Consider the following 25,278-nt stretch of genomic DNA (forward strand, 5'->3'; position numbering starts at 1 on the left):
GCGGCCAGCCCCGCCCGGCGGAAGCGTGCGGCGCCCCCGCCTTGCGCCGACGACGCCGGCCCCGCCCGCCCAACGGTTCCCCGGCGGCTCTGCGGACCGAGCGGGCGGCGCACGCGAGCGGGCCCGGTCGCTCTCCGCACGTGGCACGGCCTGGCCCCTCCTGGAAGCTCACCTGCGGGGGTGGGGGGGAATCCCGTCCTGGGGGCCTCCGGCGGAGGATCCAGTCGCCGCGTCACCTCCCCCTGTCCCCCGCCCCGCGGCCGGGGGGGCGGGGCCCTGCGGGAGGCGCCTGTGTGCTCGCCGGCCAGTGCCGGGGCCGCTGGCCTTGGGTGCCCAGTGGCCTGGGGGGGAGCGGGGTGGAGTTGCGGCAGCCCGGAGCTGCGGCGGGGGCCGCGGAGCGAGGGCTTCCCGGCAGGAACATCGGAGACTCCGTACATACACGAAGCGTTAGTTACGTGTAAAGTGGGCTCCGCGCCCCGCGGGGACTCCCGACCCAGGGCGCCCCGCCCGGAGAACCGACTAGGTGATGCCATCACGGGGGTTTGACATCGTTCCTAAGCTGGTCTTCCCGAAGGGCTGGCTGTGCTCGGGACCCTGCCGCTGGCAAGGGACCCGGCTGCACGAGCAGGTGGGGGGTGGCAGCTTGTTCTTGCGGGAGCGCTTGCGGCAGCTGCAGTCGGGGGAGGCGGTGCGCGCGCGAGGAGCCTGCGCGTGTTGGGGGAAGGTGTGAAGCACTGAGAAGCTGGGAGGCATGTTTTAGAAGCCTCACACTGACTCATTACTGGTGCTGGATTTTTGGCATGTCTGGGTCTCGGTCTCGTGTTGCCTAACGCAACCCCATAGGACCTCCAGGCTGCCGGGAGCCGTTCTTTTTTGGGATTCACGATAATTACTGAAGAAGCATTTTCTTTTAGTGAGAAAATGAATTTATGATTCAGAAGCCCCTAAAGACATGGCTACGAAGCAACAGAATACGCCAGCAGATGTTGTTAATTAACACTCATTTTCTCTTACAGCTGTTTGCAGACAAAGTTCCAAAGACAGCAGGTTAGTGTGGGGTTTGGGGGGTTTTGGGGTTGGTTTGGGTTTTTTTTTTTTTTTTAACTTCTTGAGGTATATATACCATTTAAAAAATTTGGGTGTGTGCGCATATATATGTATATGGTGTGTTTTTTTGTTTGGTTTGGTTTTCAGAGAACTTTCGTGCTCTGAGCACTGGGGAGAAAGGATTTGGTTATAAAGGTTCCTGCTTTCACAGGATTATTCCAGGATTTATGTGCCAGGTATGAAATTCACTGGTCTGATTTGGGTGGTTTTCTTAATTTGAGAGTGAGCTAGAGTATTTCAGCATAGGTGTGTATGAGCTGTTTTCTACCATTTGAGTCTCACTTAATTTCAGGAGCCAGTTTAAACTTGTGTTTTAATGTTGGATCCTTGCAGGTTGGCATGTTTTCTGATCACACTGCCAGGAGTGACAGATTTTGCTCTCATTCACAGGGTGGGGACTTCACACGCCATAACGGCACTGGCGGCAAGTCCATTTATGGGGAGAAGTTTGATGATGAGAATTTCATCCTGAAGCACACGGGTCCTGGCATCCTGTCCATGGCCAACGCAGGACCCAACACAAACGGTTCCCAGTTCTTCATCTGCACTGCCAAGACCGAGTGGTAAGGGCAGAACACGGTGAAGGCAACTGAAGAGCGCTAATTCCTCGCTTTCCCCTTTCCTGTTTTCCATCTGAAGTAGCGGGAGGACGAGCGGAAGCTACAAATTCAGGTTCTGTGCTACAGAAAGCAAGATACCGGATTAGTGAGACAGGGTGCTCAGCCGAGTAGTTGAGTTGCGTGGTAATTTGGGGCCCTTGCTGGCTTAGTCACAGGAGGCTGAGATGCTTGATCTCAGAGTTGCAGGTTCAAGCCCCACGTTGGGTGGAGGGGTTACTGACCAAAAAGTTCGATTAGCATGTGCTTGTTGGTTCTTAGGGTCTTTTTATTAGAAAGCACACGGGGCAGGTGGGGGGGGTGCAGAAAGGCTGTGAGAGAAGCAGACTCCCTACTCAACAGGGAACCCGACTCGATTCTATCCAAGGAACCCAGGATCATAACCAGAGCTGAAGGCGGTTGCTTAACTGAGCCACCCAAGTGCCCCTAGGGGTTCAGTCTAAGCGTAGGATTTTTGACAGCAGTTGGAGAACCTTACACCACCTTTTGAGACCTTTCCAGTCATCTGTGGTGTTGCTATTTGTTTAGCTAGATGAATGCAATGTTTACAGTGTTGAGCCAACGTGAGGTGGTCCTAAAGGCCGAGTACACCCCTTCTGATGTTCTCTCGGGTGTGCCATGTTGGGGCGCAGGGCCCCATTCCCCTCCCTGCACAGTGTGAGCCATTTCTTCGTCCCTGTTGGTGATGCTGGCCGTTTGTTTGCAGGTTGGATGGCAAGCACGTGGTCTTCGGTAAGGTCAAAGAGGGCATGAACATCGTGGAGGCCATGGAACGCTTCGGGTCCAGGAACGGCAAGACGAGCAAGAAGATCACCATTGCTGACTGTGGACAGATCTAATAAATCTGACTTGTGTTTTATCTTAACTACCAGACCATTCCTTCTGTAGCTCAGGAGAGCACCCCTCCACCCCCACCTGCTCGAAATACCCCAGAATCTCTGTGCTCTCACTGCAGTTCTGCGGGCTCCATGGTTCTTTCCCCCCAGGTCTAGCTGGATTGCAGAGTTCAGTTTATGATGATGAAATAAAACCTAAACCACATTTGTCTGTCCTTGTTTGGGGGGAGGGGAGTTGGGGCTATACAGCTTTCACTCACAGCTGCAGGTTTGTTTGCTCCCCTGATCCAAGAAATAACTGGTGTGGGGTGTCCATAAAGTTTGTGGGGGCAGGAGATATACGAGCCAGGACTTGAGCAGGTGGTGACCAGGCTGGACCAGAGCTGGGGGGGGTGCTGACTGCACATCAGGGCACAAAGTGACTGCTGTAGGAACCTAGTCCTAACTCCTGTAACCCTTCATTTGGACAGAAGTCTGCCAGCACTCCTCTAATGGGGCATTAGGTTCCCCCCATTACTCACACAGGCTCTTTTTAAGATATTTTTTGAGAAAATAAGCAGGGGGAGAGGGAGAAGCGGGCTCCCCACTGAGCAGGGAGCCCGATGTGGGATCAGATGTGGGACTTGGTCCTGAAGGCAGAAGCTTCCCTGACAGCCCCGCCCCCCCAGGTTCACCTGTGCCTGGTTCTGGTTCACATATCTTTGGGGTGATTGCTGCTTTAGAGGTGTGCCATGATCAGCAGGAGAGCTCGGGAAAGGTCTTTGGACCGTATTCTGGGGTAGCTGAATCCCATTTACTTTTGGAATACAGAATTAGGGGGAAAAGGTCAGCAATCAAGCCGAGCAATGACATGGCTGGTTGACAAAGTGATGGGGAAAGGCGTCGGGAGCCCGGTACCGTGCCTGCCCCTGCCCCGTGACAGGAATCCCCACATCTGATAGGAGCTTCCCTTTCCTGGTCCTGCAGTCCTGCTGTCGTGGGAGCCTGACCATCCTGAGCCAGGAGTTGCTGTTGAGATGAGGCCCTTCCCGATTGGGAGCTGGGCTTGAGACCGAGTGTGCAAATGTGCAGTAAGGAGCTCGCTGTGGGGGCTGAAGGGAGCCTGGTAAGGGTCTAGAACCACAAGCTAGGAACAGCCTCTGCTCCCTACGGGGGCCGTTGACCCAGCAGCCATTTCTGTCCAAATGGTATGCGAATGTCTGCGGTTCGTCTGGCTGCTGGCCGGTTCCCTGTGCACCAAGTGTTGGTGGCGCCTGCAGCTGTGTCATTTTATCCTGTCCTCCGGGGCTCCTGCGCAGGTAAGGATAGACGACCTTTCATCAACTCAGCCTGCCTTGGTCCCTTGGTTAACAGCTTAGTCCCCAATCATCCACACCCGGTCAGCGGTTGTCTGTTCAGCGGACCAGTCCTGGACGGTGGTGCCGACACACCGTGCTGGGTGCCGGAAAAGTGACCGAAGGAGCTTCCTGTGTTAGCACAGGTACTGAGACCCCGCCAGGTCCCAAGTGGCTTTCCCGGAGAGCTGACCAAGTGAGGGGAGAGCTCACGGTGCATACGACTGCTTCCTGTACGGAGTGCCTGGCACGAGGCGTGTGTGTGAACAAGGTCTTGTTCGAGTGCGAGCCCGGGGCCTCGCCCAGCTTGTGCCGAGAATCCTGGCGCCGAGGCTGGTGCTGGGCCCAGACGAGGCTCCCAAACAGCGGAGCAAACTGTGAAACCTGACTGTAGACCCCGTCCTCACGTTCCTCCAGAGCAAGGGACTTCATCGACAGAAGCATGTTGATTGGGTTGGTGATCTGCGGTGTGCCCAGCGTTGCGGAATGTGACGCGCCCTTTCCGTTCCTGTGGGTCAGGAGTCTGGGCACGGCGCAGCTGAGGCCTCTCCGGGGCCAGGGGGAAGAGTCCCGAGGCCGGTGGCATCCAGCAGTGGAAGTCACAGTCCTCACAACATGTCACACACATGACATCCCAAAGCGGTTGCTATGTTCTGTTAGGTCCAGCCCACACTCGAGGGGAGGGGACCGCACAAGGGCACGTAGAACCAGGGAGTGGGGATTCTCAGGGGCCACCTTTAGAAGTTGCCCAACATCAGGGCACCCAGTGGGCCCGAAAGAAGAGCAGCAGTCAGTCTGGCTTGCCCATCCTCAGCGGCGTGGTCCTGGTTCCCTCGCCACAGGCAGCCATGGTTCTGATCTTTGTGCCTGTCGATCTCCAGTGCCATGTGTCTCCCTGAAAACATACTGGGCTTGGTTTTCAAAAAGAGAGAGGCAAGCTCAAAGCTATGCCGTCAGGGTAAATCAGCGCTCCGTGAGGAAAGGCCCCCAGGAGAAGGCAGGACGGGCAGGGTCTGGATTACAGTGTGACCTCAGTGTCCCCACGCCCAGGGGAGTTGGCCAGACGTGCTCCCTGGACAGCAAGAGCTCACCCAATGCTTTCGTCACCTCTGAAAATGGGGCAGAATCCATAGAATCGGCGGTATCCGGTCCATATTCAGGTTTTCCCCATTGGCCTTGGAATGAGTTTGTTACAGTGTGATTCCCCTACAATCGGAATGCCTTCCATAAAGCCCTTCTCGGCCCAGCCGGGACCTAGCCCAGGCCCCATATCAGGTTCTTCTGTGTCTCTGGCTTTTTTAAATCCACAATGATCCTTACTTTTTTTGTGTACTATAATTTCTATTAACTTAATTGAGATTATAATTATACACCATAAAACTCACCCTTCTTAAGAGAATAATTGTCAGTGAACTTACTGAATTGGGCAATCGTCACCATAATCTATCGCCCCAGGAAGACCCCATCCTTGGGCCCATGTGCTGTCACGCCCACTTCCATGGGGGTGGGGGGGCTGGATCCCAGGACCCTGAGATCATGACCTGAGCGGAAGGCAGATGCTTCACCCACTGAGCACCCCAGGCACCCCGGCCTACACTTTTTCTTTATGTCATTGGCTCCTTAAGTAGCCCGGACGTTGACTCCGTGGAACATCCTTGATTCTGGAGCTGCCCAATGTCACCTGTCCACGTACTTACTTCCTTGTTCCTCGGTAAACCGGAGGTGAGGCTGAGAATGTTAATTAGTCTCAAGTTGACATTTGTAGCAGGGAGACTCTGTGGCTGATGCTGTGTGCCCACGATCCTGTCTCTTGTAGGGTACACATGACCTCAGGCCGACTCTGCAGTGAGGCGGCCCTGCCCTCCACACAGCCCCACTGGAAGGGCCTCTGTCCTCTTCCCAGCGAGCAGCTGATGCGTGGGCCTCCGTGTGAAGACCCTGTTCCCAGACCTTCTGCCTGGCTGCTCTGCTTTACCATCAATTAATGGTCTTGGCCTGAAGCAATTATTACTCTGAAGCTATAAAAATAGAGTAAATTTCGAATCTCTCCCTCTTCTGATTACTAAGGACTCACGGATTTTTACTCAACCTGTTACAAACAGTATCATTTTTGAGACTCACGCCATCCCCCACTGGATAGCGCGAACCTCTCTGAGCTGACCTCTGTGTGGCTTCAATCTGGTGGCCGCAGTCAGTGAGCCCTCCCTGGGGCAGCCCTCCCTGGGGCAGCTCCCACTGCCGCAGTCACAACAGGGTCTGGGGAGATGAGGAGATGCATGCATCCAAAAGTCACCATCTAGGGGCACCTGGGCAGCTCATTGGGTTAAGTGTCTGCCTTCGGCTCAGGTCATGGTCTCAGAGTCCCGGGTCAGGGTCCCTACTCAGCAGGGAGCTTGCCTCTCCCACTGCCCCTCCCCTCCACCTCTTGGGCTCTCTCTCTCTCTCTTTCCCTCAAATAAATAAAATTAAAAAAAAAAAAAAAAAAAACAGAAGAGGGGCGCCTGGGTGGCTCAGTCTGCCTTTGACTCACGTCAATGATCCTAGGGTCCTGGGATCAAGCCCCCCATTGGGTTCCCTGCTTGGCGGAAAGCCTGCTTCTCCCTCTCCCTCGGCTACTCCCCCTGCTTGTACTCTCTTTCAAATAAATAAAATCTTTAAAAAAATTATTAAAAAATAAAAAAACAAAACCCAAAAAACAAAAGTCACCACCTAAACTCGGGTGGATATATTCCTCTTTTCCACAGCCCTACCGTTGGTCCGTAAGCTCCCGCTCTGGGCTCCCTGGACAGTAACTGCTCACCATGGCTCATGGACCTCCAGGGCACTGGAGGACTCCAGGGTGCATGTGTGTGTCTGCTGTCTCCTCCCTCCTCCTCCCCGTCCTCCAACTGGACTGTTTCGAAGCAAATTCCAGATACATGCAAGAATGTCTTAGCACATAGTGTGTCTCCAAAAGATGTGAATTTGCATTTTTAACATAACCAAAATACCACTATTTGCATCTAAAATAATGATTCCTTAATATCATCAACTATCCAATCGCTTTCCCGTGTTTTCAACTGTCTCGCAAGTGTTTTTTACTCCCAGTTGGAATAGTTTATCCCTGTTCATTAGAAAGTGGATCCAGATAAGATCCATGGATCTTGCATTTTTAAAGGGTCGGTTTGACTGTGTACTGAGTGTAGACTGTGCAGGGGGGGGGCCTCTGGGGCTGACACGTCGTCTGGGGTGAGTGGTGTGCTGGGACCAGTGTGAGGCAGTCACCAGTGAAAATTTACATTCATGGCAGGGGTAACTTTTATTGATTTTGCCAACGAAAGATGAATTTATTCAAGAATAAAAGAGATTTGCAGGCAGCGCCTGCGTGGCTCAGTCTGTTGAGCATCTGACTCTTGATTTTGGCTCAGGTCATGATCTCAGGGTCCTGGAATCGAGTCCCGCGTCGGGCTTTGGGCTCAGTGGGGAGTCTAATGGAGATTCTCTCTCTCCCTCTGCTCCTCCCCACCCCAACTTGTGCATGCGCACTCTCTCTAAGTAAATGAATCTTTTTTTTTTTTTAAGATTTTATTTATTTGAGAGAGTGAGCACGAATGGGGGGGAGGGGCAGAGGGAGAAGCAGGTTCCTCACTAAGCAGAGAACCTGAATCAGGACCTGATGACCTGAGCAGAAGGCAGATGCTTCACCAGCTGAGCCACCCAGGGGCCCCATAAATAAATATTAAAAAAAAAATGATTTGCAATCTGGGAAAAACAAGCTGTGGCCAAACCCAAGGCAAGTCCTGGCAGGATTACTTTTTTAAGTGGGCTCCACATCCAGCGTGGGGCTTGAACTCACAACCCGAGACCAAAAGCTGGAAACAGTGTAAATATCCACCACAGGGGACTAGTTACACGAATGACAGTAACTTGTTAATTTATAGTAGCCTTTCCAATCATATTCCTTTACTATCCTGAACTCATCATTTTCTTACCTACACGATTTTGCAAAATCATGTGTCCTGAGTGAGCACGACGGGAGAAGGGAGGGAAGTCATTAATGGGGATGTCATGCATTTCACTCTGAATGCTTGCGTCCAGGCAGAGGCCAATCCCGGGCGCAGTGGGAGGCTGGGGTGCACCCCTTCATGCACACAAGCACAGGGGTGCATGCTGGGTGTCCCCAATCCCATGGGCGCCATCACACGGCTTGCAGCAAGTGATCATGCTTCCTTCTGATGGCCCGTGGAGGGAGGCCTGGGAAATGCCGGGATGCTAACGTTTTCAACCATCCAGCGCAGATCCTGTGTTTACATGTAAAAGGGATTTCTAGACTCAGGTCATCATATATGCGATTCTCGTGTGCACAGACAGCTGGCAGATGGTCGAGCACCAGGGGGGTGGTCTCATGCACTTCGAGGGGTCCAGCCCCGCCCCGTCCATCTTCAGGGGAACGTTTCCCAGGAGCTCCCTCACTAAACATCACTGACAATCATAGGACGTACCTGTTAAACAATGTAGTACGTCTCCAAAATAGCCTCCAATAAACTTTAGAAGAAGAAAATCAAAGTAAGAGCAGCAGGGCGCCATATAACATATGGTACAGTCTCTGCAAAAAGCAGAGTGGAATGTAGTTTGGGGCTCATCTGTGCCTAGAATACTCTTGGGAGCAGCCGGAAGAGCGGGGTCCCCGTGGGTGCCACCAGGCACCCATTTTACCTGCATTACACAGTGAGAGTCTCAAACACACACATTCCAAAATGAATCAGTAGAATTGGCTCACTTCAAAATGCTTCATGTAGACAAAGCTATTGCTAAAAAATACCATTTTGTTCATTATCCCTTTATTAGGCAGTTTTCAAAAACGAAAGCTAGAAATCACCCAGACTGCACGCCGACAGCGAGACACCCTTGTCTTCGTGAGCATCCCCGGATCTGCAGTTGGCGTCTTGCTCAGGCTGAGGAAGGACTGTCCTGGGCCATGCTGCTGGCTCTCCCGCCATCGGGCTCCAAGGGTGAACTGGAAAGTGTTGGTTAGAAACTCCTGACTGGTATAGACACCTTAAACATGGGATTTTTTTAAAAAATATTTTTATTTACTTATTTGAGAGAGGGAGAGCACAAGCAGGGGGAGCAGCAGGCAGAGGGAGAGGGAGAAGCAGACTTCACGCCGAGCAGAGAGCCCAATGCGGGGGTTGATCCCAGGACCCCGAGATCATGACCAGAGCCGAAGGCAGATATTTAACCGACCGAGCCACCCAGGGGCTCCAAACACGGGATTTTTATTCCAAACAGACCCGCAGGGCCCACCACTAGGGTGTCTATGCACCGCCTTTCCTGAGGCCCGACCTTTGCGAACCCCGGATCTTTCCCAGCTGCCTCAGGCCACTCATTTCTCAAGCAGGAGTTTGCGTTCATGGGCTCTTTCCAAACCTACTGGTCGTAGAAATTACTACTTATTTCATAATGGATTTACATAATTGTTAACCGAATTGCATACTTAAAATAGTTATGACTCACTTGCTTACACAGATCTGGGAAGACATCAAATGGATTCTTGGTAAACCCAGAAAGGAGGCAATAGCTTTTGACCTATGAGCCTGTTTATACGTGGCCCGGTGCACCTGTCACGCCAACGACACAGGTGATACGAAATGATGCTCCCACAGATGTCAGCGCCATGATCTCCCCATTCTGCCTCTTCACAGAAAGTGCTGGTGGCGTCCAGGACCCCGTTCCCTCTCCCCCCGCGGGTGCCGTGCTCCAGTGCATCGTGCATCCCCCTGATGAGACATTCTGGCCAGTGTTCTGGGCCCTGAAATCACGCACAGCCAGTATGATGACCCGGGGGCCGGGGGCCGAAGGGGGGGGTCGTTAAACTCAACTTATGTCCAGGTTTGCTGCCCATTTGTCTGCTTGAGAGCCCGGAGGTCACTGACCTCTCCGTGAAATAATCCAGACAGCTGAGAAGTTACACCCGCGCCCGGCAAACTGCAAAAGAAGGTATTTTCTTCCCCTGAAGATCTCTCGCGTCCTTAGGCTGATCTGGTGTTCCAGAGTGCATGGGGAGGGGGCAGAGCTCTTGAGGGCCCAGAGTCTTTCTGAAGCCCCCTCCCTGTCCCTGAGGCCCTGCTGGGAGGTGGGGGGCTCGGAAGGGCCAGGAGGGCCATGAGGACCTCGTGCCGCAGGCCCCGCGGTGCGGGCTCACCCTCAGCGCCCTCTCCTAGGCCGGGGAATGGAAACCAGCGCCAGGGCCCGGCACAGATGCCTGGGGGGCAGAGCGCCCGCCTCAGCTGGTCAGATCCCTTCACATCAGGCACACGGCGATGCATGTCCAGAGTGAGTGGTGTCCTGTTCACCGGTCACATGGCCAGGCCCGTATCTGCACCTGCATTCCAAACCCCTTTCTGTTCCAGGTCAGAGCTTTTCAAAGGAAGGGTTCCCTGCTCCCCGCTCCTGTGGAGGGCTGGCCGGCAGAGCCAGAGGCCGGCCTCCGGTCTTCCCTCTCCGTGCTTTGGTTCAATGATAAGTATCGGGAGATCCTGATGGCAGCAAAGCCCGCAGCAGAGTGCTGGGAATCAGGGCCAGGACTGGGGGGCCCAGGCAAACCTCCGCTAAGCCATCAGGCGAGCCAGGAGCAGCCCTGGTCGGACTGAATGCAAAAGGCTTCCATGAAGGATGCAGCAATTCATCTTTCAAACCTTGCTCAGTGGAATTTTTATTTGTTAAAAAAAAAAAAATGAGTGGGAACGTCGGCTAGGCTCTCTTACCCACGTTTGCAAACGGGATGAACGTGGGTGCCTGTCTTGGTCTGGGCTGGAGAAACAGGAAGTGTTCCTTCTCTTGGCGCCAAAGGAAGGAGGAAGGTGGTAGAAGCCAGGACCAGACTAGGGTTTCTCTCAAGAACAACGTGTGGATTTGAAACGGCTCCCTTTGCCCTCTGGCAGCGGGCATTTCCGACCATGCCCGGGGCCCGCGGTCATGCAAAGTGCTGCCTGGTTCGGGAGGAGTTCTCCCGCTTTTGCCTGCGCGAGGTTCTTCCCCTGGGCCCTTTGTCCTGGGCTCTGCTGACGCAGGCCTCACGCTCCTCTGCCGAACACGGTGCGTCTACGCGGACACACCCACATCTCCTCAACATCCGACTGTCTGCATGTTCAGGTGACCTGTCCTAAGCTCTCTCCCCCTTCACCCCGTGTCCTCCAGGCTCCTCCTCACACTCTCAGGCCACAGCCTCCCCTAGGGGTTCGCTGTGTAGACACGGGAACTCCACGGAGGCAGACAGTTGAGGAGCACAACTCACAAAACGCCACCCGTTCGGTCAGATCTGACCCCCACCCTTCCTGCAGAGCGCTTGTCTCAGCCCGCAGCATGCGCCTGTGGGGTCCTCGCCTGGAGCCCTCGCTGCCCAGGAATGCGTCCTTCCCTCCCCCGTGGTCTGGTCCCCACTGCTGGCAAGGCCCTGTTTGTCACTTGCTCAAACTTTCCCGGGTCCTCCACCCCTCAGCTGAGCTTTCCTCGTCTGAACTCGGAGGTGTTCCTATTTGGACCCTTTTGAACATTTCAAAATATTTTTTAAAATTTTACACGCTTTGAGCGAACCTTAAAAGGTGTTACTTGATAAAACGACCTGTGGACTGTGGGAGGGGCAGCACCAGTCCTTGGGGGCCCCGTCGTATGCAGCATGTGGCCTCAAGCGCCCGTCCTTGAGTGAGGCCACCAGAGAGTCACTGATGGCCTGCACGTGAAACTGCTTTGGTGAGCGCGCCCCTCTCGCAGGACAGCGAAGAGCCAAAGAGCCGGGGGTGGAAGGAAGTCACGCCTGCTGACAAGGCGCGGAATCCGGCCACAGAGCGCTCGGCAGAGGAAGGGCTTCACGGGGTGCACGGACCCAGCCCAGGAACTGGGTGACACATTAAAAGGGAGGGACTTTGGGGCCATAAATTTGGCAGTGATGCGTCGTCGCATGGGTTGGAACAGGGAGGCTGGGCGGGAGGGGAGCGTGGTGGCCTGGGTGGGGAGCGGGGAAGGGTCCGGCTTGGGGCATTTGCAGGAGGAACTGCGAGCCTCCAAGATCAGGATGTGTGCTCTAGAAAGTGGCAAGTCGAAGCTGCTTCCATGAAATGTGTGGGGAGTAATATGGAGGCTGTGCTCACCGTCGGGGCAGAAGACAGGAGGGAAGGGGAGGGAGAAGATGGGATGGGAATCCAGCAAGGACTGAGGCCCCTGATGGATCCGGGAGGAAATGGAAGCTCGTCTGGGGCCTGGAAGGGCCTCTCAGGGCTGGTTGGACACTGGCCAGGGAGGCTGTGTGCCCGGACTGTCGGCGGAGCCCTGCCTTCTGCCTTGATGGCTGTAGGGAGCCGCTGCTTCTGGGCCACGGAGGTTCGAGTGCGTCCCACACCTGCAGATTCCAGAGCGCTTTGTGACAAACAGACACAAGGTGACCTATGCCCACAGGGCCCCCGGGCTGTCATGCCAGGGGTTAGACTGAGCTCTTCCGAGTGACATCCAGACCTGTGTTAATCACATTTTCCATACAAAGCTCTGAGCAAACCAGAGCAGGGCCTGCCCAGCGACGGACTGGCAGCAGAACCCCTCCCCCACCGCCCCGTGCCATGGCGCCCTTTGTGTCACCAGGGCCCAGAACCTGCAGTCAGACTGGCCTGAGTTCAAACGCCGGCTCTGCGGCCAGCCGGAGCCAGCTAGCGAACGTCCGTGGATCCCGACTTCTTCACTTTCTCAGATTGATTTAGGGGCTTAGAGACAAAACCACAGAAGTCATGTGCGGAGTTTTCAAAGAAAATGTGTAGTGACCTTCCCTATCTACAGAAAGGAACTCTAAGCTTGAAGCCTCACCCGATCACAAATTAACTCCCTATTTGTATGTTAAGAAAGCTGGTCGACTAACTGGTAAATTGAGGCAAAGCCTATTTTTGCGGGGTGGGGGTGGCCTTCAACTTTGACACGTTTCAGGCTGACTCCTTCCCTTGGGATTCCTTTACGAGCCCCAAACTGAGAAATGGATGACAATGCTACCCCTTCCGCCCCCGTGCCTTCACCCTTGCCAGCACCCACACCCGCTCAAACTCCGACCTCAGCCGGGTACGGCTGCGTGGACGGATAGGGGGGGCAATGCTCATTACCTGAAGGCCAAACAGAATGCGCACAAAAAGGGCACCTGGGTGGCTCACTTGGTGGAGCGTCCTACTTTGGCTTGGGTCATGATGTCAGGGTCCTGGGATCGAGCCCCGTGTCGGGTTCCTCGCTCAGCAGGGAGCCTGCTTCTCCCTCTCCCTCTGCTCCCACTCATGCTCTCTCTCAAATAAATAAATAAATTATTTTTAAAAAGATTTTATTTATTTATTTGACAGAGAGAGAGAGACAGCCAGTGAGAGGGAACACAAGCAGGGGGAGTGGGAGAGGAAGAAACAGGCTCCCAGCAGAGGAGCCCGATTGTGGGGCTCGATCCCAGGACCCTGGGATCACGACCTGAGCCAAAGGCAAACGCTTAACGACTGAGCCACCCAGGCGCCCCTAAATAAATAAAAAACAAAACAAAAAACAACATGCAGCAAAAAAGTGCTTTGAAATTACTTTCAATCGGAGCTCCCCCCCCAGCAGATTAACAAGGTCTGCTCAGAATCTGATTCACCCATCTGAGAGGTAAACGTCCTCATTCAACGCATTCAGCCCTTGACTGAACTCAGCACATACCCCAGTGGAATCTGGTTTCCCTAGATCCTCAAAACCCGTCAGTCATCTGATACAATGACATGATCCATTCGAAGAACACCTTCCCTTCTGACACAAGAAAGGCCAGGACAAATAGAGCATAAAAACATTAAGCAAATGAGGGCCATCCCATAGATGAATAATTGTGTGACAAAATAGAGTAAAATATTAATTGTAAACTCTAGGAGGTAGGTATAAGATTTATTGAGTGCCTGGGTCGCTCAGTTGGTGAAGCATCTGCCTTTGGCTCAGGTCATGATCTCAGGGTCCTGGGATCAAGCCCCGTGCTCAGTGAGGAATCTGCTTGTTTCTCTCTCCCTCTCCCCCTCCCCCCTGCGCTCTCTAAATACATAAATCTTGGGGCTCCTGGGTAGCTCAGTTGGTGAAGCATCTGCCTTTGGCTCAGGTCACGATCCTGGACTCCTGGGATTGAGCCCCACATCAGGCTCCCTGGTCGGTGGAGTCTGCTTCTCCCTCTCCCTCTGCTCCTCCCCTTCTCATGCTCTCTCTCTCTCAAATAAATCTTAAATAATAATAAAATACATAATCTTTTTTAAAAAGTTTAGATGTTAGAGTGGGTCTTATTTTTTTAATTTTTATTTATTTTTTTTAGAGACGGAGGGGGACAGAGGCAGAGAGAAAGAGCATCTTAAGCAGACTCCATGTTGAGTGGAGAGCCCAATGGAGGGCTCGATCCCATGACCTGAAGATCATGACCTGAGCTGAAATCAAGTCATTCAACCAACTGAGCCACTTAGGTGCCCTGAGGGTCTCTCTCTTTTTTTTTTTTAATATAAAAAACCGCTTTTTAAAGAAAAGCTTTCGCATCGGGCTCCCTGCTCAGCGGGGAGTCTGCTTCTCCCTCTGCCCCTCACCCCACTCGTGCTCTCTTGCACGCACATGCACGCTCTCTCAAATAAATAAAATCTTAAAAAAAAGATTCTTCAAAATATGTGCAGAGATGATCCAATCAGAATTTGAAATTTTCTTATCCTGCCTTGTAAATCAAAGAGCAAAAGCTCTGTACAGAATTCCGGATGCAGAAGGAACACAAGGGGATCCCCCACCGACAACCCCCGATGGAAGCCTGTCTCCTCGGGGCAGGGACAGTTCACGGGGGTCAGGACTCCCTGGGACAAGCTGAGGCATCTGTAGGGTGCACGGAGGGGGCTGGTGCACCCCGACCCACCAACAGTGCTTACACGGCAAGAGGAGACACAGGCAGGCACTAGGTGCCCCCTGACATGATCCAACAAGTACACAATGTCACCTAGGAGTTGTTTTTGTGAGAAAGCAAAATGGAATAAAAACCAACCCCTCTATATCTGTCAGGGTACAGGGAATCTAGGGGACAGAGAAACATCTTAAATACCATTAGGATGCATGAATTCAGTAATTCTGTAGAGAAAACAAGACAGTTTCTTCAAAAATGAAATTGTAAGAAAAACAAAGAGGGAAGAGAAACCTATAGATTAAAAAGGAACAAGAGGCATCAACGAGATGTAAGATATAGAACACGCCGGGGGCCCAGCTGACTCAGTCGCTGGAGCGTGCGACTCTTGATCTCGGGGTTGAGTTTAAGCTCCACAGTGGGCGTAGCTATTACTTAAAATAAACAAATTTTTTAAAAAAGATACAGAACATGTCTGGATCTTGATTCAAATAAACGAACTTCAAATAGCTGAAAGGAAAATTTGAACACTGAAGAGATCTGGTGCTCTAATTTTATAGCTGTCTGAAGATTGTGATTATGGTCAAAAAAGTGCCCCATCTTTACAGGCTCAGTGAGTACGCAGACACGAAAATAAATCATGCCAAAACGGGATTCAAACCAATCCATTGGGAGCAGGGAGCAGGTGGGCATACGGGTAAAACAGAGCCGACCACAGGGTAACTTCTGGAAGCTGGAGTACACCGGGCTTCATTATACTATTCTCTTTATTTTTCGGTATTTTTGAAAATTTCCATAATAAAATAAGTTTTTAAAAATGAGTTTTGTTTTGATAGTGCTACATTATAAAGCATTTAAAATTTTTCTTTCTTAATGAAGACTTCCCAGCAGAAAAACAGAGCTTTCTGATGGACCATTAATTGGTACATTAAATCTTACAGGTTACTTAGAAACTGACAAAGCAAAATATTTTCTAAAAATATGACACAAATTTCTGAATGTTATACTCTATATAATAAAAGACCACGAAAAGCTGGAAGTTTAAGTAAAAGCAGAAAACTTTGATAAATTTTAACTTTAATTCCAGGTAAGTGTGGGCTCTGGAGTCAGCCAAATCGAGGCTTGTGTCCCAGCTCGGCCCTTTTCCGTCTACAAGACAGACGTCTTCTGGCTAACGGTAACTTCTGTGAGCCTTGGTTTCTCTATCTTTAAAAGTGGGTGTAAGAGAATTTCTTGATCACTAAAGCACTTAGTTCAGGACCTGCCACATAGTAAGTGCTCAGTAAATAATTCAAAACAATTCCGCTATCCTATCTCATCAACTCTGAGCGTACGTTTTCATCCTCGAATAACTCTGGAATCGGGATACATCTCCTAACTGCTGGCATACCAGGGTTTAATTGGCAGTTTTTCTTTCCTTCGTTGTGTGTAAGACAACGGTGCGTACTGCAAATGGAGAGCACCGAAGATTCCATGTAAGGATATTGTATCAATCCTGAGAAATCCGTTTTCCCAATTTCTATTTTAAAATTATTGTGAATACAAAATAACTGATTGAAATTTTTAAAATTTCAAAGAGAAAAATAGTTCCAACACATCACGAACAGAACGGTTTTGAGACAAATTGTTTTTGTAAAAAATGGTTTATCAATTCCATTTTTGTATAAAACACACGGGAGAAACCTAGCCAATCAACACACAAGCGTTGCCACACGGAAAGGTACTTTATCAAACTTTGAGCCTAAGAACATACAAATGTCTCTTATCGCGTCTACAGTAATTGTCTATGCTTTTCCATCTGCCTCTTTTAAAAATTCCACATATCCCCATTATTTCTTCTGTCTCAGTTACAGTACAATGACGGGGAGGAAGGGGGTTGGTTAAAACAATGCTCTAAGCGGTTTTCTGCTGTCCCTTCTTTCCAATCAGAGACTTGTGGATGTGCGGGATCACACCTGGAAGGAAACGCACAGAAACAGGTGAACAACTCAGTGCCTCGACGAAGAGCGACCCACAGAAATGCAAGTTCCTAAGTCTCCTTCCACTCGCTGACCCTGTGCCAGTACCCTCACCAAGGGTTCCCTCTCTTGGGGCCTAGGAACCCCACTAGAACTCTGCAAAACGGTGCCTTTATGGGTTTTGGGGCAGAGCAACCACAGTCTTCAGGAGGTTCCTCGAAGGTGACCCAGCAAGGATTTAGAACCAGAGCTCACATCTCACCCGCACTCATCCCGACGCACTCAATGATCTCAGCCCTGACTTTCAAGGGCATCGCCCTGAGCAGTTTCACAAGGTCATTTTTAAGTCACAGTTGAAGGGTGTGGGAAATATTTTAAACACTAGGTTCTAAGTATCATATATGAGCTTCAGACAAGGAGCTCGCTAAAATAAAAGTGGCATTGTATTTGGCTGCAAGAAGAAATATATATTCAGATCAGGATGAACAGAAGCAGCCTTCATTGTAATGGACCCAACACTGAGGGACTTCGTGTGTGTGTGTGTGTGTGTGTGTGTGTGTGTGTGTGTGTGTGTGTTCTAGCTGACTTCACATGCACTGGGCAACACTGAGGGACTTCCAGTGTGTGTGTGTGTGTGTGTGTGTGTGTGTTTCTAGCTGACTTCACATGCACTGGGCATCGCTGATCTGACTTATGTCTTCGTGAGAAAGGCCAATGACGACCAAGGCCGTAGAGGTGATCATACGTACCACCCCCAGCGATGGTAGCCTTGATAAGAGAATCCAACTCTTCATCACCACGGATTGCAAGCTGCAAGTGACGCGGAGTGATCCGCTTTACCTTGAGGTCCTTGGAAGCGTTACCCGCCAGCTCCAGCACCTACAAAGCACCCGAGAGAGCCCGTCAGAGGGTGAGGCGTTTGAGATCAGTGTAGTCAGTGCAGACTTGAGATTATAGCTGAAAAGATCCCTGCGGCCTCTGTACACGAAAGACATGTAAACTGACAACACGGGTTTCTTTTTCATGTTTCTGATGCTTTCAGAGAAATCTCCTCACTTCACTGGGCCCTTTTATATCCACTTGCTGCAGGAACCCTAGACACGTGCGCAAGAACCTGCTTTTACAGGAAGAAGGGCGAGGGAGAGCACTATTCCTTCACCGAGATTCTCAAGGTGAACATCTAGGAAAATCGCTCTTTTACTACGTCCCTGTTGTCTACTTTTGCCTAGCCCTTAAGGGCTGCGATTTATTTCTTAGTACTCATAGAACAGTTTAAAAACATAATGAAAATAATTTCTCACTCAGAGTTTTTAACATCACTGGGACCTGTAATCTGCAGGCAGCATGCTTTATTCTACAATGGGAATTTTCAACTGAAAGAATTTCAAAGTCCCAGCTGGCCATAAAACTGGATTTTTAATTTGGTTTTTTCCTCCCCAGACTATACTGGCATTATACAACCTCTGATGGAAGTCCTACAAAAATAACTCCCCGAAGTCGCGAGGAGACAGAGCGGCGGGAAGCCTTGGTGTGTACCAGAAGCCACAGGCACACTTTACAAGCCACCGGGACCCTACTGCGTTCTCCCGAGACTCTGGCCTGTCTGGGGGGAGGCCTGGTACCAGCATCTTTCAAAAGCTCGCCAAGTGATCCTAGTGAAAAGCCAAGGCTGAAAAGTGATTATCCCTGACCTTAGAGTCCAGTATTTTCTTTACTTCTACTAATGACGAAACCCCCAAACTTAAGTATCTGGAACATTCTGAGCCAGAAGTCTATGCCTCCACACGAGTGAATGAAATGTGCCCCTCTCCAAAGTATGCCTCTAAGCACACGCACACGTGTGAGCTGCAGGAGAGATGGGGGTAGAGGCTCCGTGCTGCCTGCACTAAATCCCTGGCTCAGGACCAAATAGACAAGACCGTCTGTAGGTGAAGGACTTGGTGAGGTTAACAGAATGGAAGCAGTGACAATACGCAGATCAAACTTCCACCTTTCAGCCTTGGTCCCACGCACAGCTCTCCTGAGGAAGAACCTTCCCTGTTCCTGCCAGGTTGGCTATCGCCACCATGTGACCTGCTTGCTACTCTAGTTACTTCCCTGGCTTGGGATGTGGCTGAAGGAGTTTCAGAGCCTTAGAAGGGGCCGGGACGGAGGCAGCGCTGATCCATCACCCAACTATTAAGAATTAATTCATTTATCTTCCTGAAATGTCAAACTGACCAAGATACAGCATTTTATGCATATGACCCCACAGAGAACCAAAAGGATCAGTTAGGTCTTTTACCAAATTCCTTATCACTATCATGTATCTGTGATTTTTAAAAATGGATCGTCACACTGGCAAACCTTTACCCCTCCCCAAATCTTCACTCACAAGGAGATTCTGGTCTAATAGCAGTGATACGTATATTCAGGGTTCCCTGCGTTACTAATACAGTGTTGAAAGTATGTGACACTCCTTTGTCACATCGCTTAAAAATATGGATTGCTGAGCCTTGTCTGAACTTTAAAAATGAGTGTATTAAGGTTCCTTGTGACCCTGGTACCGGGTAACAAGCCTGTAAGATGCATCTAAAAGTGCGCATGTCTTTTGGTTTCGAGCCCCAACTCCAGAGTGCAGGCCCCTTCCGGACCCCCACATACAAGACACCCCCTGCAGACCTCCGCAGTGAGGTACTCCAGGATCGCGGCACTGTACACGGCAGCCGTGGCACCGACCCTTCCGTGGCTCGTAGTGCGAGTCTTCAAATGTCTGTGGATGCGGCCCACGGGAAACTGAAAGACAGACCATCGGGATGGGAAGCACCTAAGAGTCTTGTCATCATACCACTGACAGTGACCGAAGGCCGAGTAACGGGGGTAACGCAGGAGAGATCGATCCGGTTGTGCTATCAGAAGTCAGACCTATCTAGCAATGAACAGTTCCCAGAACCTGTGCGTATGTCCTAGGAAGGAGCCCCAAATCTTCACGCCATTTACCCTTCTGAGGAGAGAAGAAAAGGCAGAACACCATGACCCAGGAACTCATTCCGAATATGGAACGTCACAGCCGCGCAGAGAAACCACTAGGCGCAGCATCCACTGCCTGTCCCACAGGGCCTCATGTTGTGTGGGGATCATTAATCCCCTCCCGGACCGGCCTCGTGGGACTTCCTCTCCCACCACCTTCCTTGGGTCCCAGCGCCAACCTGCCTTGCTCAGTTTCAAGAGGTGATCTGATAGCTAAGAAAAACCAACTCCATTCTCTCACTGGGATGCTTTCTGAGAAGAGGAACTTTCTCAGCTCCAAGGGATCCTTTGCTGCACCCCTGTGTCCCTGACTGCCCCCACCCCACCCCTACCCTGTTCCAGCACCGCCACAGCTCTACCACCTTCCCACTGGCTCCTTTCATCTGCACCTCACTCAACACAACTCCACGTCTGTGGCAACGGCTCCAGTCTGTCTACAGATCTCCTTTCCAAAGGCAAGACTGAGTGACAGACTGAAGTGTAAGCAGGCACCACACCCAGCATGGAGCCTGACTCGGGGCCTGAGCTCCACCTGAGACCACAACCCGAGCGCAAGAGTCGGACTCCTAAACGACTGAGCCACCCAGGTGCCCCTCCAAAGGCAAAATTTAAAAGGAAATGCTGAAACCCTAACTTTCCTGTCCCCCGTTTTATTCCAATCCAAACCTGGCTTTTGCCAAACATCATTCTTGAAGGTCAGTAGTGACACTTGAACTGCCAAATCTAGTGGCCATTTCTAGATCAGATCCTTAAGGAGGAAAAGCACGGTATTCTGTCCGTTTACACTCCTTCACTAAGTAATCCTGAGCTCCCCCGGAGCAGGCAGGTTGTCTGACACATATGAGGACCTGCAACCCCATCTCTTGGCCGGCCACACAGACTACATAGAGTTCTAATGCTGCCTCGGGCTGCTCTTCAGGCTTTTCCTTCTCTGACTCAAACACCATGTGTTTCTGAGCGTCCGCCGGGTCCTCGTGTTCCTTTCTCATGCTCGACACAGCAAACACCCACAGCATCAACCACCAATTTTACATACGTAATCTTAAATCTGCAATCCTTTTGATCACTCCCTCGTGGAAAGGGGGCTCAAATCTACGACTCTTGTGGACATCTTCCTGTGGGTGTCTGCTGGGACCTCAAGGTACTCACCGGAAACCGACTGTCATAACCTGCTTCTGCTACAACACACACTCTTCTGACCCTCAGCTTCGGAGCCTCAGGAAACCTTTCTCGCCTTGCCTCCCAACCCTACGCCTCCCCTCCACTCGTGCGGCACACACATGCCTCCCATTCCTTCCGCCCCGCTCTGGCTCAGGTCTGTGTTACCTGACTCCTAAAGCACCGAAACAGCCTCAGCTGTCTTCCCGCTCTCACCGGACATTTTCAGGTTTACATGATGCTTTAAAATACAGGATGTACCGTCAAGGGTAACTTCTACCCCCCCTCATGTCATCCTCTTGCTCCAAAACTTTCAGTGGCTCACCACAGCCAAGAGGATAAAAATCCAAACCTTACAGTCTGGCCTTCACACTTTCCTTTTAAAAGGGTCTCTTATATGCAGGGAGTAATTCTTACTCATTCAGAAAATGCTGAGTTTGTGGATTAAAGTTGCAACAACTGAAATATATGAAGTTTGAAAATATTTAGTGTTTAGAGTACATCACTCCAGTCTAAAACTGAATATTGAGGAAATATTCAAAGGACTAATGAATAGTCCATTATTCTACCCAAAATTCGAGCTCATCCTCAGAGTTACCATACCGCTACAGATACCTTCTCAAAAAGAAAAACCAAAGCCGACTTACTTTAATGTGATACAATTTATAAAAGAAACAGGAACATACTTACAATCTAGAAATAACAGATTTTAAGAGAGAAAATTCGCAGAGTTCATTTAAGGTCATCTCATGACTTGTTCTCATTTAGAAGAATACAAATTAAAAGACTGCTGTTTTAGAATTTAAATTTCGAGCAATTCATCTCATTAAAAGGCCAGCAATACACATACATTTTCATAATTAATGAAACATCTATGGGTCCTGAATCACAACGATAAAGAAACTAACTTAACAGTGAATTACGAGAGCATCAATTACCTGTAGCCCGGCTCTCTGGGAGCGAGACACTGCCTTAGCCTTGGCCTTCCCACTGTCCTTTCCAGCTTTGCCTCCAGCCTAAATGAAAAAAAGCTCCAGATGAAGAGTTGAAAATACTATTTCAAAAATATTTGGGAAACAATTTTTTCCAGTTTTACCTCAGGTAGGTAAAAAAAACTCTAGGTGACTTCCTTCCTCAATTTCAGATATACATGTGTTACATCACCATTTACTAATTTATATAAACATGATGTCAAACCTTAAATACTTATTTAAAATGAGGTTCCTAAAAGTTTGAATATTTTTCTCAAATTTCACCCTGAAAAATCTTCATCAAGTCAATATAACTTTTATGCTGAAAATATTTCATAATGAAATAATATTTTAAAAACATTTAAAAAACAGTTAACATATATCATTTCCACAGAAACAGTCAGAGGTTAGCTGTTTGGGGAGACAGGAAAAAAGCACCTTAAAAGAACCAAACCCTCAAAAACTTACACATGGAAACAGCACGTGACCCAGCAATCCTACCCTGGGTCTCTACCCACAGAAGTGAAAGCGGGGGCTCTGAAACTGCGATGTGCACGCATGTTCACAGCAGCCCAGAGACAGAAAGGCCGGGTCTACGGAGGTAGAGAATGCGGTATGCGCATAAAATGGATGAGTACTCAGCGATAAAGAGGACATTCTGGCACCTGCTCGGACATTGACAAACCCTGAAGACATGACCCTAAAGGACAAATACTGTTGATGCATCTTACAGGAGGCACCTGCCAAAACCAGAGGGACAGAGGGAAGGGTGGCTGCCAGAGACTGAGAGAGGCTGGAACAGAGGGTGAGTGTGTAATGGGTGCAGAGTTTCACTTTGGGAAGAAGGAAGAGTTTTGGAGATGCCCGGCAGTGCTGGCTACATAACAATGTTAATGGACTTAATACCACTGACTGGACACTAAAGAATGGCTAAAATGGCAAATGTTGTTATATATATTTGAAAATTAAAAAAAGAGCTTCCAGCTTACGCCAAAAGGGTTAAACAAATCCTACTATCAACTGATAGTTAAAAACAAACAAACAAAACCTCAAAGCATCTTACCGTTCACGGTTCACGAATAGGACATCCTACAGAGATGCAACGGAAAATTATGCAGCCATTTCAACAAATGAGATGCAGGTATGTGCAATACAGAACCCCCCCCAAAAATATTTCTTCAAGAAAAAGGCAGAGTATGTTCAAGGGCAGTGAGCTTTTACTTCTGTAAACATGGGGTATTCCACACACAGGACGTACGCACATACATTTCCGGGAGATCACAGTACTAAGTTAGACAAGTTAGCGGCCTCTGGAGAGGTTATAGCAAGAATCTGACCTGAGAGAGAAACCAAGGTTCTCTTTTGGACTGTTAGATTTTACCATTTAAATCTACTATGGCGGGGCACCTGGGTGGCACAGCGGTTAAGCGTCTGCCTTCAGCTCAGGGCGTGATCCCAGCGTTACAGGATTGAGCCCCACATCGGGCTCCTCTGCTATGAGCCTGCTTCTTCCTCTCCCGCTCCCCCTGTTTGTGTTCCCTCTCTCGCTGGCTGTCTCTCTCTGTCAAAATAAATAAATAAAATCTTAAAAAAAAAATCTACTATGGCTTCCACTGTTTTTTTTTTTTTTAAAGCTAGTTAAAATTTAAAATCAGGTTACAAGATCGGCCAGCTGTTTCAGGGAGTGGAGGCTAAGCTTTGAAACCGCCTATCCCTTTGTAATGCCTTTTTTAAAAGAATTGTTAAGCTGCAAGAGTCAACCGCACGTACTCCGGCTGCCCAGCTGCGTATCTCAGTTGGTTTAATGTTTAGCTCCCAACACACTATTAAAAAAATAAAGGACTTAGCAGGTATTAGAAGCAGGAAAAAAGTCTACAAACTAATTCCTATCTTTCTTATATTCAGTCCCTCAGCAAGCGAGAAGGCTTGAGCACCTCTAGATGTCTAGAGCACGCCTCATATACTTTAATAACTGCTGGCCACACGGCTACATAATACGAGGAATCTGTATAATTTTTGGTTTCTGACTTCGGCTGACGCTTACATCGTCACTCATTCGTCCAATACAGAAAGTGTTTCATCTGCGTCCGGGAGTCAACAGTTTACAGTGACGATCGCTGTCCCCAGGGCCGGCCGAGTCAGGAAATAAGAACTAGTTCTCAATCACAAGCCGCCGACTGCCAGAGCCCCAAGTGACTCTCGTCACGCGGTGCCAGCCTCAGACCCGCGGTGTGTGCTGTCCCACTCACTCTGTTAGGCAGCGGGCACCAAGTCGCGGGCTTTCCGAGCCGCAGAGAGGCAGCGGCCCGCGTAGGTCCGCGGCCAGGGTCGGAGGGGATCTCGCCGGTGGGACACACCTGCCCGCCGGCCCCGGGACAGAGGGGTTCCCGCCGGCCNACCCGGCCGCCGCTTCTCACCATGGTCTCGGCCGCTCCCGCCCTCGCTCCCGCCGAGCCGCCGCCGCCGAGCCGCCGCTCCGGAGCACCGACCGCCGCCGCCGCCGCCGGAGCCCGGACAATAACCGGGGCCCGCTTCGCACCGCCCCGGCCAATCCCCGCTCGCCTTGCTGGTTTGAACCCCGGCGGCCGCCCAGTCGCGCGGCCTCTTCTAACGCGGCCCCGCCCCTGGTACCTCCTCCCTAACGGCTGTTTGTTTTTGCACACGGCACATGGGGGCGGGGCCTCCAGCCCCAACATCGACGCGCCTGTTTGCGAGAGGGGGCGGGGCCACGCGCGGCTCTCGACCTGTCTCCACGTCTCCAGCCCGACGAACGGAGGGCCGGGCCAGTGAGGGAGGACGGGTGGCGATCGTCAGCCAGTGAGAATATCGCCCGCGAGCAGGGGAGGCGGGCCGCCGTGAACGACGGCGAGGTTAGCCAATGGGTGGAGCGACCGGAGGCGGCCGTGGCTTTTCCGCGCGTTCTCGGTGCCCGCTCTGCGGCCTGTGAGAAATGTTTGGGACGCCAGAGACGGGGAGCGTAGCTTGTGCGTGCTGCTTCCCGCAAGCCGAGGCCCTCGGTGGCGGACGTTCGGGTCCCGGGTCGCGCGAGCTAATACAAAACGCGGACACCCGGAGTGTGGCCGGCCTTCCCAGGACCGGCGCCGCCGGGGTGTTCCTGCCTTTACCTTCTCCCGCGCGGCGCCCTGCGTCGGCCTTTGTCCCTGCTGTCGCCTGCTGCCCTCCTCCCGCGTCCGCGCCGGGGGTTAGCTCATGCGCCTGCGGGGCAGGGACGGAGGGAGGCGCCCGCATCGCCGGCGGGGACCCCGGAGGTTTCCATGGGGGCTACCTGTGGGGTGCGGATGGCCCCGGTGCCAGCGCCCCCTTGGGTCGCCGGGGTGGGGGAGGGGAGGAGTGAAGAGCGGGATCCGGAGCAGGTGCCCTCGGTGTCCCCGGCCCGCCGCGTTACTCC

The 25,278-nt window shown here is 51.2% G+C and overlaps 2 protein-coding genes across 3 annotated transcripts in view; one reads left to right on the forward strand and one right to left on the reverse strand.

The window, feature by feature from the left end:
* The window catches only part of PPIA (peptidylprolyl isomerase A), a 3,152-nt gene extending 387 nt beyond the window's left edge, over positions 1–2,765 (forward strand). The window contains exons 2-5 of the mRNA XM_034665042.1: positions 1,017–1,047; positions 1,195–1,283; positions 1,498–1,670; positions 2,431–2,765. Coding sequence (XP_034520933.1) covers positions 1,017–1,047; positions 1,195–1,283; positions 1,498–1,670; positions 2,431–2,563 — 426 coding nt within the window. The 3' untranslated portion in view covers positions 2,564–2,765. The remainder of the gene's footprint in view (positions 1–1,016; positions 1,048–1,194; positions 1,284–1,497; positions 1,671–2,430) is intronic.
* A 13,632-nt stretch (positions 2,766–16,397) lies between these two features.
* Positions 16,398–24,580, reverse strand: LOC100479502 (histone H2A.V). Of its 2 annotated transcripts, XM_034665063.1 has the most exons (5): positions 24,287–24,580; positions 21,837–21,914; positions 19,393–19,506; positions 17,481–17,610; positions 16,398–16,728 (listed from the first exon to the last, which is right to left on the reverse strand). In XM_034665063.1, exons 1-5 carry the CDS (start codon positions 24,563–24,565, stop codon positions 16,667–16,669), a joined length of 663 nt encoding a protein of 220 aa, XP_034520954.1. In that variant the 5' UTR covers positions 24,566–24,580; the 3' UTR covers positions 16,398–16,666. The 2 variants fall into 2 exon arrangements, with proteins under 2 accessions (XP_034520954.1, XP_034520961.1); XM_034665070.1 differs by lacking the exon at positions 19,393–19,506.
* Positions 24,581–25,278: the final 698 nt, after the last annotated feature.

The sequence above is a fragment of the Ailuropoda melanoleuca genome, chromosome 1 (assembly GCF_002007445.2).
Source record: "Ailuropoda melanoleuca isolate Jingjing chromosome 1, ASM200744v2, whole genome shotgun sequence".
Lineage (NCBI taxonomy): Eukaryota > Metazoa > Chordata > Mammalia > Carnivora > Ursidae > Ailuropoda > Ailuropoda melanoleuca.

Excerpts from the sequence above, each read along its gene's own strand:
- LOC100479502 (XM_034665063.1), bottom strand. The coding sequence starts at position 24,565 with ATGTTGGGGCTGGAGGCCCCGCCCCCATGTGCCGTGTGCAAAAACAAA. Across the intron at positions 19,507-21,836 it reads CCCAGAGAGCCGGGCTACAG|TTTCCCGTGGGCCGCATCCA; the intron begins GTAATTGATGCT and ends TCTGTCTTTCAG. Across the intron at positions 17,611-19,392 it reads TGGAGTACCTCACTGCGGAG|GTGCTGGAGCTGGCGGGTAA; the intron begins GTCTGCAGGGGG and ends GGTGCTTTGTAG.